Here is a 15,077-nt window from a genome sequence, read left to right as displayed (position 1 = left end):
TGCAATCTGTTGACTGTCTGATGAAATTAATGAAGCCCACCTGCTATACAGTCGAATGTAAGAATTTACAGGAAGTAAAAGTTAACTTCAGTGAGATGAAGCTCCTTTTTTTGTGCCAGGAACAGTGGTAGAGGAAGGTACATTAGGAGATAGAAAAAGTCAAACCAGAGGCGACCCATTGATCAGGATAGGAGGTGATATGGAAAGAGGATGTATCAGGGTTGGAGAACTAGAGAGTAGGGGAGACAGCCGCGTTGGTGAAAGAAAGGGATTGATAGAGATGGGTGACTGTGTTTTCAGATCACCTAACCATGGTGTAAGCAGAAGTTTAATAGCTAGGGAGGAAAACTGGAGTGTCAACATACTTTCCTGGAATGTTGCAGGACTAAAAAATAGATTAACATCTGATGACTGGGGTTTGTTCATGGATAAACATAACATCTGCCTTATGCAGGAGACGTGGGCCTTGGACGAATACCAGCGGAGTGGGTTTGCTACATTTAATCTTCCAGCAACAAAAGGAGGCAGAGGGAGACCGTCAGGAGGGCTCAGTATGTGGGTAGCCACTCACTTGGGAGTTATGGCTAAGCAGGTGACAGTCAATTCCCCAGACATTTTATGTGTCTTGCTAACACTCCCGGGGAAAAAGCATCTAGCCATAATTAACATCATTTCCAGGCCAACTCAGAGTGGCTAGGAATCTTTGGTTATTGATAAACTGAGGGGATTTATTAGGACCCTGGACCCCGAGGTGGGTATAATCATTGGGGGGGGGACTTCAAGTGTCAGCTTGAACCCCTCAGCAGTTTAAGTATGGAGGACCTTGACGAAGAGAATCAATATTGGAATATACCGGAACCCTCAATTCCTACAGTTAAAACGTGGACCCCGTTGGTACTCCAAATTATTTCCCTTACATTGTCCCTGTCCGTAAGGCCTTGTAATGGTCGACTAAAATCAGATAGGCCTGGTAATGTGACTTTAAATTGAGTAAAATGTAAATATAAATGTGCTGGACTTGTAAAGCGCACAGCTGCCCGTAAGCGTCCCGGCGCTTGCTTAGGGAACCCGTCCTGGTATTCCCCTGTGAGAAACCACGGCAGGGTGTCCACAAGGTGAAAGCCAGGCATCCCGCCGCGAGGGGCCGTAGTGGAGATTAAGCAAGCTATTGCCCAGAGTCGCAGAGTGTGACCCCGTGAGTTGAGTAGGCACCAGAGCGAGAATTGTCGAGCCCGTGGAATTTTGAGCCCGAGACCCGCAATCGAACCCAGGTCCACGGTCAATCTCAGCTTCCGGGTCTGCCGCCTCTAACCACTGAGCCGCGCTTCTCCCGAAGATTAGGTCAATCTTCGATCATCGATTATATTCTGATCGAATCTAGATCATGGGACAAGGTCCAGGATTTTAAAATCCACCAACGGCTGGATGGCGATCACAACGTCCGGGTAATGTATATAAAGCCAGGGAGTTGGGGATTAAGAAACAGCATGCCAGAGCTGAATTCCCCCCCCCCCCCGCAGCCCCTTCTCCTCCACAACAACAGGAGGAGAGTAAAATGGCCTTATATTATGGGTTCCCCTAACCGGCAGTCTCAAATATTCCTCCAAGTCTTGCCCTACCTTAGTTATATGGCAGAGGTCGGGTCTAAGGGGGCAGTAGTTGAGAGGGACAAAAGGCCCGTTGAAATTCACAAACAGCTAGCCTCAATAATGTTAGAGTTCTTTTTCCCAATCAAGATTTTTAGGGAAAATGTTGCAAAGACTCACCCCTGGTACCCTGCTGATTGCCGCAAGTTGAAAGGAGAGTTGGTCAAAGCAATCAAAGTGAAAGACAAATTAAGTATCAAGTCCCTAAGGATGTTGTATAAGCAAGCCATAGAAAGGGAAAGAAAGTCCTGGGAGGTGGAACAGTGGGAAGATTTGAGGGAGGCATTACAACACAGAGACCTCAAATCTTTCTGGGCTATTGTGAGTAATGAGGGCAGGGGTGGGAGGCATGCTATAAGCCCGAATACAGCACCAATAGTATGGGAAGAACACTTTGGTGTCCTCTATGCTCAGCCAAGTAATGGCGACTCCGAGTTGGTGTCCCTGAGCCTCCTCCACTAGCGGCGACTGGGGGGGGGGGGGGGGGGGGGGGGGGGGGGGGTTCAGGAGATATCAACTTTGGAAGTGGAGTCTGCCATTGCAAAGTTAGTACCCAACAAAGGCCCGGGGCTTGATAAAATCCCTGGGGACTTATTCCGGTCTGAACCCAAAATATGGGCCCCTTATCTCTGCGTCCTGTTTACGCAATACTAATGGGGACAGACCGCCTGAGACATGGAGGGGGGCTGAGATAGTTCCTATTTTTAAAAAGGCGGCCCTCTGCAACCCTCGAACTACAGGCCCATTAGCCTGATAGATATCCCGCTGAAGGTATTTGGGAGGATACTCCTGGATAGGATCCAGCCATGGGAAGGGGAAAACCAGATCCTGAGTAATTTACATGCAGGCTTCAGATCAGGTATTTCCACCATTGACTAGATCTTTCGGCTACAGGTCCTTTTTTGGTAAACAGTGAGTGTGGAGGGTGGCAGCCTCTTCCTCATTTTTGTGGACCTACGGGCTGCATTTGATTTGGTCCCCAGGGATAAATTGTGGAGAGTTCTCCATGATCTCGGTATGCCGCATTACCTTCTGGGAGTATTGATCAGGCTCCATTCAGGAAATGTTTCCCAAGTTAGATGTGGAAAAGCGGGCGAATTGTCTGCACGTTTTCCAGTGCAAAGGGGGGTACGCCAGGGATGCGTGCTGGCTCCTACTCTCTTTTGCTTGTATATAAATGGGCTTGTTAAACACCTCTTAGGCATAAAGGATACGGATGCCCCGAGACTAGCCACAGGAAGAGTGCCTGCATTAATGTTTGCAGTTGACACTCTATTGTTGTCTCGAACAGCTACTGGCATCCAACTTATCCTTGATGGATTTGCAGATTTCTGTGCCCTAAGTGGATTACAAATCAACCTGGACAAAACAAAATGTATGATTTTTAATCCCCCCAGGCAAACACGACCAAACCCAGCCCTGAACGGCACACCACTTGAGAGAGTAAAGACATTTGAATATTTAGGTATTACTCTGGAGGAACATCTGGGATGGGACGCACAGTTAGCGAAGTCCTCACTGAAACTGACGTACACCGTGGGTGGTTTATCTAAAAAGTACAGAACATCTGCATTTAAGTCGGCTGCCCCTGTCATAGAAATATACAGGGTACAAGCTAGAGCAGCCGCACTATACGGGCGGAATTATGGGGACATTATCGGCCAAAAAGTTTGGTAAGGGTCGAACAAACATTTATGATGGAGTTGTTTGCCCTACCCGTTAGTACCCCATTCGTCCCATTAAGGTTTGACCTTGGGTTAATCCCCGTGGAAGAGGAGGTAGCTCTGAGGCCATTAACTTACTGGAGAAGATTCTGGTCGGTCCAAGAGCTTTCCCCGTATCGTGCAGAGTTTCAGGAGGTATGGGTGGCATTGAGGTCAAAGAATATTACATTGTTATCCCATATCAAGGATTTGTGTGTACCGCTTGGTGTTCCTGGGCTATGGGAATCTCCTGAGTCAGCCTCTCTGGCCTATGCCAGAACTGACCTGGTAAAAAGGTTTAGGTCGAATAATCTGTTGACCCTGCATGCTAGTACGGCAGTAGGGAGAATGACTAGTCAATTCCTCAATATAAAAGCAGAATACAAGAAGGAGGAATTCCTCGATATGATCTATCCTGCCCAAGCGAGAAAGTTGTATTTGCAATTAAGAATGGGTAGTCTGCCACTAAGGTCACTGACCAACAAATGGGATGTAAACAAAAGTACTGAGTGCCCGGCGTGCGGACACCCATTCGAAAATGAAAGCCACATATTTTTCTTCTGCCCAGCATATGGGCTGTCACGTAATAGATGGATTAAACCTATTTGCAGGAATCTGGGTTTTCGCAAATGCGAGCATGCGCTCAGAGTACTCAAGTACGATACCCACCCACCTGTTTTTTTTCCGGTTTCCCGTTTTTTGCATGGCATGTGGATTAAGCGCAGAACTGTTACAATGACCTGATTTTAGACCTAAGGCTTTCAAGATAGTCATGAATTAATGTGATAGCTTTCTAGTTGGTTTAATTCTATTTTTAGTCTTGAGTGTTTTTGATGTAAACTGTGTATATATATGAAATGTGTTCTTAACCTAAATTCAAAGTGGATTTTAATGTTTTATTCTCTGTTTTAATATGTACTTTTATAGCGCACTGTGGTCGAAATAAAGTTATCAAAGAAGAAAGAAGAAGACTCGTTTTTTGCGAATTCCCCAATACCAAAATCGCTAATACTGATTCGGTATTTGCTAATTCGGTATTTGCTATTCTTTATTTTGTGCTCTTGCTGTTGTGTTTTCGGTATTTTATGACGATTTTCAGCGATTCGGTAATAAATACCGAATCTGTAGATGCATTGCGAAAAACAAATCCTTATTTGCGATTCCTTATTTATCGCTAATAAGGACTCATTTATCCGAATTTTGATACATGGGCTAATATATTTTTGAAAACGAGATTGCCTACCTCAAAATGAGTATTCTTGATCACGATATTCTTGCTGTTGATGTTTCTGTGTCACAATATTTACAATTCGATATATCTGTAATTTGATATTTCTGACACAATATTTTTTCTGAATACCTATAAACACGTATCATTGATTAATGTATACACTGTTGAAAGCTGCCCCATTGTTGTCTCTTGTAAAACGTGTGCAAGAATGCCAGCAGATGCAGCATTTGTTCACAGTATGGGCAGATAGCAAAGAGAAGGGAGGAAGGAAAGACCAAAGAACCTGCTTTAGGACAAAGTACAAGAGAGTACCTCATGGGATAGGAGATAAATTGTCAGAGCAGCCATTCAGTCCCAGATTAAGCAGATAGTTTACACCTCATAGAGCAATGTCTATTCCCATGTGGAAACATTTGAACTGTTAGGGAAAGAGGATCGGAAGTGACATCGCTGTGGTGAAGAGCCAGTGAAGGCAGGAAATGGAAGGGCCAAGGTAACAAGCAAAATGCCTTGAGCAGGGAGTCCAAAGAGAATATAAGTGTGAATCTTAGGGCAATAGATCTCCACCTATTGAGATTGTCCAGGGGCAACACAGATTGATGGAGTTCAGAAGTGTCAAATCTGAAGAAAAGGGAATGGAGAATACAGATTGGCAGGGGCAGAGAGCAGAATTGCAGATGATCTTCAAACATGCACCTGTAGTGAGAATAATGGGGATTGAGGGATTCTCTGTGAGACAGCATGTGGAATGCCTTATGCTGTGAGATGAGTTAAAGAAGGGGCTAATCAGTAAAGTCTCAAGGGTGTGCTTAGAAAGAATGAAAAACAACTTTAAACTGGGTAGCATGGAGCAGGGCTGTATGCGCGTTAAAATACAGTGGTGCTCTAAGCTAAATACTACCATATAGCATTGATAAATTGACATTTAATTTCCTGCTTTTTAAGAAAACAACGGTCCTTAGGATAACCAAAATGAACCATACAATGACAAATATAGACTGGAATCAGTACTATATCAAGTAATTTCAGTACCCAGCCCGGGCCTGAAGAACTTTATTCAAATATATACATGAGTAAGCAAGACCACCAGAGGGGTCCAATTCACTATCTGATAGGGTACAAGCCTGCACCTATCCAGAAATCACTCAAAAGAGATTCAAGAGTGAGAGATAGAAAAATAGAAAAAGAAAAAGACAAGAAATATCAGGCAAGAAGGACGTGGGGGCCAACTATCCCTTGCATTTACATCAATTTTAAGCAAGTTCGGACAAACAATTGCTGTAATAGAATAAACACAATGTCAAATATTACAGAATTGCTAAAAGTGTCGACGGCGTTTCGATCCCTTTGTGTTAAGTTGCCTGTTTTGCTATTGAAGCGCCTGTCAATATCTGGTCGAATTGAGGTTGATTTCCTCAAAAACTTCAGTGGACAGAGTGTCGGGACCTCAGGCTAATGGCTGTAGGTTACTCGACTATGTTGAGGGAGAAAATTGTTCCAATTGACGGCGTGGGCTGGAATTAATCCACACGCTCTGTTCCACAATCATATCAGTAATGCTCACGAATCGAGAAGTAAGGATTCTCGGGTTGTCGGAACAATGCCATTGAGCCTGCCGACTCCTTACTGCTCGATTCGTGAACCTCAATTCGACCAGCGCCCATGTCACCTCCACCTTGACTCTCGAATTGTAACAGATATTGACAGGCGCTTCAATAGCAAAACAGGCAACTTAACACAAAGTCCTGATGATGATCCCAGTTCACTAGGAGCCAGGGATCGAAACGCCGTCGACACTTTTAGCAATTCTGTAATATTTGCCATTGTGTTTATTCTATTACAGCAATTGTTTGTCCGAACTTGCTTAAAATTGATGTAAATGCAAGGGACAGTTGGCTCCCACGTCCTTCTTGCCTGATATTTCTTGTCTTTTTCTTTTTCTATTTTTCTATCTCTCACTCTTGAATCTCTTTTGAGTGATTTCTGGATAGGTGCAGGCTTGTACCCTATCAGATAGTGAATTGGACCCCTCTGGTGGTCTTGCTTACTCATGTATATATTTGAATAAAGTTCTTCAGGCCCGGCTGGGTACTGAAATTACTTGATATAGTACTGATTCCAGTCTATATTTGTCATTGTATGGTTCATTTTGGTTATCCTAAGGACCGTTGTTTTCTTAAAAAGATAGTTTGCCCATGGTCCCTAGGTATCTGTTGGGTTCCCTTGTTATAACTAAAAAGATTTAATTTCCTGCAGCCTACCTCCTCAGCACCTCTCATTGATCCCACCCAGAGGCAGAGTTCCCTAACTTAATGAATGTTAACAAAGCCAATCATTCATAAGCCATCTTCTTTTCCTTTATTGACCATCACACATGCGCTGATGGACATAAAACATTATTTCCGGGCCTATTCGTTTGTTTTGAAGTCTAATGTTATACACACATTCCAATAGTTAGCACAGTGACACTCCAAAAGAAGTTCCAGGGTGTTAGATCAGAAGGATGTCAATTCCCAGCACAGTGTGCTTGTCCCAATGTCTTTCAACATTCATCAGCATCACCAAGGAGTAATTTCAATCTCTTTGAAAACTTTGAATATATAGACCCATCCACAGATAACATTTGCCTAGAGTATATCCTTAACCTATGCATGATGTACTATGCTTAAGGTTAATTTCAACATTCATTATATGTGCTATATACTTCTATAAAAATAGTACAATGTAATTTGATAGCACTTCCAGGGATATTCTCAAGAATGTGCGATAACTACTGTAAAATTAGCTTAACGCCACTCTTCACTCCGCAGTCTATCGCGGGAAAAAATTGCTATGTTAACGTGGTATTCCCAACATGGCGGTACCATGCGATAGTCTCATGATAACACGTTAAAATCAACGCATGGCTGCAAAAATGTGAAACACGGACGCGAAAATAGTAGCGATGATGCCAATCGCTATACAAAAATCAGCGAAAACGAGCCACAGGCCTGCAATTCCCACGCGTCAAGCGAGAAAATGCACAATACAAGTAGAATAAAAACATACAAACAAAAGCCAAACAACAGCGAAGCACAATGGAGCTACCCGGAGCAAGTGCAGAGGGCAACTAGAACCCCACACGCCCCCCGGAGGACCAGCCTGGGACCTCGGGGTCTCAGAAGGGTCAGGGAAGGGCAAGGACAAGAACAATAGGAAGAAGCAGTTCAATTCACAGGAAAACAGGATAAGGGAGGTGATAGAACACCATAAACTACTGTTTGGCACCTCCACTGTGTCACTGGCAACTAAAAATGGAATATGGCAGACCATCGTGGACAAGGTGAATGTAGTTGGAGTGCTGAAGAGGACAATGGAAGAGTTCAAGAGGTGCTGGAATGATGTGAAGTGCAAAACCAAGTAGAAACTAACAAACAACCTGAAGGCAGCAATGCAGAATGGAGGTGGCAGCCCAGCGCCACAGAAGGAGCTGGATGAGATGGAGGTAATGGTGTCCACAGTCATCAGTGGTGAGATGGTGGCAGAAGTTGGGGGACCTGACACTGCTCAACAGGACCGGACACAACAGCAACAGGGTGAGTAATGACCAGGGACTGAGGGGACGGGGGGAGATGGGCACAATGTCACACATGCACAATTAAGCATAGCACAGCCATGGACAAACCATGCCCCAGACCCCCAACTCCCACCAAGAGACCAATGCACCCAAGTATGCAACATCTCAGCACTGTATAAGCACAGAGGTCAGAGGCACACCGCATGAAAGGGATAAGGGGAAGCCAAATCAGCGCTGCTGGGGCGACTCCCCCAAAATGCGGCACACACACATTACATACAGAGCGCATCAACATTGACAACAAAGTGGTACAAACAGCAACATGTCCACAACAGAACAGAGGACACAACTGGTGCCACTTGTGTGTAGAAACTGGCTATTCACATTTGGCATTGCAGGGAAATGCGAGTTGACAATCTACAAGTACAAACACACATCCATGATGTTGTCGTAATGTCCACTGTCCCGCATCTAATTGGCAGCTCCTCCTAAACAGTTACAATGTACACTGTCATGCAGTCTAATTGTAAACATAAACAATGCGTCAGTATACATTTGAACACAATGTTAAACTGCATCTCGCATTCACATTGCAGGGGGAAATTCAACACCTCCCAAAGAGCAGTCCGAACCTCTCTTCTCTGATGACGAGGAGGACCACCACACCTTTGACTGTGACGCCCTCTAACAGCTCGTGGATATCCTCCGTAGCCCACTTCCAGGAGCAGGGCAGCCCAGCTGCTACGAGGAGAACTCAGCCCCTGCAGAGAACACACAGAAGGCAGCACCCACCACCATGGCTGCATCCCAGGACCCCCATGATGAACACGTGGCCTTCCAACGCCGTGTGTTGGGGTAACAGGATAAGCTGGCTGAACAGGTGCAGGTGGGTTTCGACTGCATGGCAGCCAAACTAGATGCCATACATGGGTGTCTAAGTCCCATCAGGGACCACTCACCTTTCCTAACGGAAATCCAGAGTCGCTCCATGCTCTCCAGCGAACCATGGCTGACATCGCTTGAGTCCTGACTCTGAGAAAAGAATGACTGTCTAGTCAGAGTGGCTCCAGCGAGCTCACCTGGGAGATGGGACACATGCGTTGGATCATTGAGAACATGGATTGGACGCAGGCAGAAAGAGCGGCTGCCACTTCTGCATACGAGCGAGAGGTAGCTGGGTCCCTCAATGCCCTAAAGACCCTCCTCATGGCATTGCTACCTCAAGGCCTGGAGCAGATGCATGGTGCTGCTACCACTCCATCCACATCTCCGGCCCCTGATATGTCAGTGCCACACAGTGCGGCAGACATTCCACCTCAGGCCCCTGAGGTGTCACAGCCACACAGTGCAGCAGACAGAACACCACCACCCACATGTGAGGCACATGCAACAGGACGAAGATGCGGATGAATCTACCTCGGAGGTCAAAGGACGCAGTAGCATTCATCTCCGCCATATGGCCTGTTACTGCTTGGTTCTGCCCTGGTTCTGCCCTCTGCATCATCACCTTCCACTGTGCCCGGATGCACTCTGCGACACTCACCTTGGACCTCGACATGGACCGCCATATAATGTTTGGTCACCAATGACACAGCTATCAGACTGCGGACTGTACTCCTCTTCTTCTGATGTACTTGTCATTACCTGAAGGACTCTGGCTGTCCCTCCACTGGCCAACAATGTAAAGTGGGGTTTGCATGGCCTGTGCTGCTCAAGCTGCAACACTCCACAGAATGTGCAATAAACATTCATATTCACACAGATGTATCATGTCTATGATCTTTCAAGTGTGGAAGTATGGATGAATGTAGGGTCAGTGATTCCCCCTTACATCCCTGTTGCTCATGTTGTGGGACTTGGGTCACAGGGTGACATCTTGTCGAGTGCGGTCCTGGTGGCGCCGACACTACAACAGAGACACTCGCATTAGTTACTTCCTTGCCCAGCCCATGACGGAACCACTCCCGAGCCCCGGGGTCATTGTTCACACCCTTATGCTGGACTGGCATATGCCAGGCCAGCCCACTCTGCTTACGCTCACAGGGGACGACGACAACGCTACATGTCCCAGGTCTTCCCTTTAACCACTTCGATGCTGATGACGAGCTGAGCTCGTCATGTAACGCGGTAATTTTTAAAATGCCGCACACAGCGGGAAAAGCCGCCGCAGCGATGCGATTAAGGATCTGCTGCTCACAGGTTTAGTTGTCAGCATGCCACAGCCACTCCCTCACAGCTAGCTAGTTTATACCCACACCACACCCATCCAGCACAGCCGTCACATGACATGTGACCCTGCCAATAAAAAGGGCCTAGCGCACGTGCTAGATGCCATTTCCACTCTCTACCTGGGTGTCCCTGTGTGGTATCATTTATGCATGAGGGCCTAGTACCCTGCCACCTCACATTGCCCAGTGTCGGGGTGACATGAAGGCATCCAAACCTCGAGACTCAATCATAAAGGGTCGATGGCTTGCGGTGCACAGACTCAGTGGCACCAGATGCACTGCGGCAGGCACACTACCACGGGATGGTGTCTTTCAGTGCACTGAGATAGGGGCATCTAAAGTGCTGAGGGGGTGTGCAGCATGCGATGATGCACCGACCTGGCGGTCCTGACTGGGAGGATTAGTGTGAGCCCTGCTGTACGGCAGTGTAGGTCTGAGCCAGCGGGTGATGCAGGGCTGCATGAGGTGGAGGGTGCTATGGTCGCGGGCTCCGGGCTTGGAGCTGCCTGAGCATGTTGGAGACACGCCGGTGGCGGAAGGTGAGCAATGAGGCCTGTGTGCGCAGGGGTGGGCTATCATCGCTGGGCAGCGGGAGGGGCTGGGGTACCACAGCCTGTGTGCACAATGGCGGGCAAGCGATGATGGCGTGTGCAAGTGTTTTGACTCTGCCATTCATGTCTCTGGTGTTTCAGATAAGGGACCTGGGGGACTGCAGTGCATACCGGCATGTGGTAGGAGACACACCGGTGGCATTAGGTGAGCAGTGAGGCCTGGGTCTGCAGTGTCGGCACTATCTCTCCCTGGCTGCATGTTCATTTGCTCCGGGGTATCTGTAGTACTTCATGTGTTGCTCTGGGCTGTGCTCCCTTGTCTGGTGCCAGTTGTCCTCCAACTTTACACCAGGTAAGAGCAGGTGGTAAAATCCTGCAGCTAACATGCCTTATCACATGTTTTGGGAACTTATCGCCGATCTGGCTGGTTGTCGAGAAAGTTGTGAAGTGGTGTTGTTGCGGCTTTTTGCACGGGAACGCCTACTCTGTATATCATTAGCGTTAGTTGCCGGGGTCATCTGTGATGATGTGTTTTGCGACTGCTGTCGCAGGTAAACTGGCGATTGGGGCTGTTAGCATCAGCTTGTGAATGGGGCGATACATTTATAGCCTCTTTGGCTACGATAAAGTGCTGTTAACTCGGCGATAAATCCTTGAGAAAATGCCCCTTCATCTTTATACGATCCATACATTTCCATGGACCAAATCCCTGGAAAACAATTCCCGTGGTTTGTATATATTTCCCCAAATTAAAATGGTACCTCCACTGCCAGATATTTATGGGACTTGGTGTTACATTTTCGGGATGAAAATTAATCATTTTAAAACTCAAGTTAAGTCACTCTACATGTTCTCCTCTTAACAATCTAGGTGGGTCTTGCAGAAGGATTTCTCAAATTATGGTCAGCAAAACCAAGTAGACGAGCAGATCTTTACACTTCTTTTGATTTTGAACATAGTTCAAGGAATGTAGACATCTTAACCTTAATATTGTCTTTCCTATTTGAAATGTACTTAGTCTTAACATATTATTTTTACATTTCTATGCGGCTGCTTTTGAAACTGCAGCTTCATCATACGTTTTACCATAGGACTAGTTTAAAACGACAGCTGCCAAGACTGCAAAACAATTTATACACAATGCTTAAAACTCTTCCCTGATGTTGAGAGTTGGGCTATTTTGTACTATGTGGAGCACCATGCTAGAAAATGGCCATGGCACTTCATCTAAGCATTGTTTTATTCAAATGTATTAACCCCTTAAATGCTGCCGTCGGCCAACGGTCATCGCGAGTACTACCTTGCCAGTGCTGCGCACGACCGTTGGCCGACGGGCCAGCATTCGTTCTTCGAACGTTCAGCACTGGGCGCTGAACGTTCGACGCTCCTATGAGGTTAAGCTATGACTGTTTACAAAATAAAATGTAAACGTTATTTGTAGTGTTCTGTAGTCCAGAATCATATAATATGAAAAAAACAAAGCATAATACAATAATGTAATGAGATTCCCTTTCATGCTTTGGAAGCTTTTCTTTCACATTTGGGATCCAATCACAGGACAACATAAAACAAAAGAGTTCCGTTCTACGACCACCACATAAATTTAGCACTCCATGCTGTTGTGTGTGGGACAAGTGGGTGGCTGGAGAAAGCAGCATAGCCCTCACACAATGCAAAACGAACAATTGATGGACGGAATACTGAACAATGCATACATTCACCGCCAGATTGGGTAGCAAAAAAGCAATGGATTTAGGCCCAGATCTCTGTCCCGAGGTGAATGCTTGACATTGTTCAACATTCTGTCCACCAATTGTTCTTTTTGCATTTGTCACCCGAGTGGAACTAGTATAGCCATACATGGGTCCAGTGCTCTCTATGCCACTGGAGTCAAGCTAGCTTGGCTGATGAGGATTGAAACCCTAAAACCGTTCCCAGCATCCTTGTTTCCGGTCCAGTGAGGACCTGGCCTGGCAGCTCGGGCTGGACTGTACCAGCAGGGAGCAGAATCAAGACTGATTTGCATATGAGTGCATTCAAACTGGAATGGCAGAAGGCTCAGACAGTGTCTAGGCGACTGTGACATTTCTCCAACCTTTCTGTGTAACACAGCCTGGTTGGAGAAACCTAAGTGTGCATGTCTGTTTGGCCAGCCAAAGATGGCAGGCCAAACAGACATGCACACGTACGCTGTGCCTACCATTCCACCCTGCTGTGCCAGGCCCTGCCACACCCCACACTGCTGGCATCGGCTCAGTCATTCAGCGGTCATTTGCTAGACTGCTGACTGACTGACCAGTGGGGTGACGTTCCTCCGCCATTATGAAGGAACCGCCCCTGTTTGGAACTGGGAAGCAGATTCAAGTACCCGTGTATGCTCAATATACTGTGATTCTGGGAAAATCATTTAAACTTCCTCTGTCTCATAAACTGAATCTGACTTTGTGTAATGTAGCTGGTGCTCGTCTAAAGCAGTTCAATGCCCCAGGGCCACTGAGTGCTACATAAACTGCTAAACATAGCTTGTACTTCACACAAGCACACACAAACACTGATGCTTCTTGCTGCCCTGTACTCGCACAACTTCTAAGGCTATCTCTGAGGTTAGGAAATATAGTAGTCCTGCTGTTCAGCCTAACCAAGGTACTCCAATTTTAATCATGATCATTTTCAGTTCCAGTGAGATGATGCCCTGTGTGTTAAAATCTGCATATGTAATGGGTTACTCAGGTGTATAAATCACAGTGGTTAACCAGATTAAACAGCGATGTGCCTATGGGTTCAAGTGCCAAGCTCACTCATTCCTCAGCCATCTACAATCAAACACTCATTTGTCCTACGAGTAGGAAAAGGAGGCAACAAGGCAGATTTCAAATAGATAACAATCCCGCCAGCCAGATAAATATTCATAAATCCTCTAGTTTACACTCAAGAACACATCTGGGTGCTGGATCTCTGGTAATCCTTAAATTCTAATTTAATTGTGAAGTATTGGAATGCCTGCAAGCCTCAGAAATCAAATTGCCTAAAGTGAGATAGACACACAATGTACACACTGCCTCTTGAAAGGACATTTCCTACCTGAAGTAGCAGTTTTATGAGTCCAAAAAACCCTCTTGAGGTCTTGAAGTGATTTCCAGGATTCCTGACATCCCAGTAATCCTTTCAGTTTGACTTCCAGCGTTCTAGGAGCATGAGAGACCATCACATCACGATGAGTATAATGCAGAATGGAAAGTTCATTTAAACATGGTGTTCTGTTGTTTTTTAAAAGATATTTTTTTGTCAAACATGAATGCTGTCTCTAATTTGAACATTTGTGGATTGTGAGAAAGCAGTACAAAATTGAAGTTGAGACACAAACCCAGTTCACCAGCTTCAAGATTGGCCGCTCTAGCTGTTAGTCTACATCCTCTTCTATGCTAACATAAAGGAGAAATAACAATGTATGAAATACATCTGTTCAACATTGAGGAAAGAGTAAGATAGAAACATTTTCTAATGCAAAACTATTTCTGGGACAAAGTGTCATCACAAAAACTATTAGGTTGGGGCATTAGGTTAGAAGAGGACTAGCAGAAGGCTAGAATAGGGCGAGCAAACTATTTGTTCACTCAAATATTTACTGATTGCATGGAACCAGTGGACATAACATCAATTCAGTTCAATTAAATCATGAACCACAAACAACTGTGATGGTGCCAAGGAAGGAAAGACAAGTCTGCCTAATAAATCAGGGCTGTGTCCTTATGAGTCAAAACTGATATGGAAATAGGAGATGGTCCTTGTGGTGTTTCTACGTTGGGTGTCATGCCAAACTATTGGCAAGCAAAATTGGTCAACTTGTACTGTTTGTCAAGTACTGTTGCCAGAAACTGACCACTGTTGATAGTGGGTGCTTGCCATCCTCTGATCACTCACTAGCTGCGTGTCTGTGAGCAGTGCTGTGCACCACACACATTTCAGTGGATGGGCAGTAAGCTCAAGTATGACTTTAAAAATAGCATAGTAAAATTTAAAGATTGATTTGTATGAATTTATAGAGTTAAATTACTTGCTATAACACCATCATCTCTCTGGTAATTCAGTCAGTTCTAGGAGACAGGCAGCATGCAGATACGAAGCTTGTGCATGACATGCACACACCATAACTATGAATGCT

General features: G+C 45.7%; 1 protein-coding gene across 1 annotated transcript in view; it reads right to left on the bottom strand.

The window, feature by feature from the left end:
• Window positions 1–15,077, bottom strand: part of LOC147678113 (hydroperoxide isomerase ALOXE3-like) — a 310,576-nt gene that overhangs the window by 118,868 nt on the left and 176,631 nt on the right. Inside the window, exon 5 of the mRNA XM_086945972.1 lies at window positions 13,997–14,100. Coding sequence (XP_086802098.1) covers window positions 13,997–14,100 — 104 coding nt within the window. The remainder of the gene's footprint in view (window positions 1–13,996; window positions 14,101–15,077) is intronic.

Source organism: Lissotriton vulgaris, chromosome 12 (genome assembly GCF_964263255.1).
Source record: "Lissotriton vulgaris chromosome 12, aLisVul1.2, whole genome shotgun sequence".
Taxonomy (NCBI): domain Eukaryota; kingdom Metazoa; phylum Chordata; class Amphibia; order Caudata; family Salamandridae; genus Lissotriton; species Lissotriton vulgaris.
The sequence above is the reverse complement of the archived record's forward strand: the minus strand, read 5'-3'. Positions and strand labels throughout refer to the sequence as shown.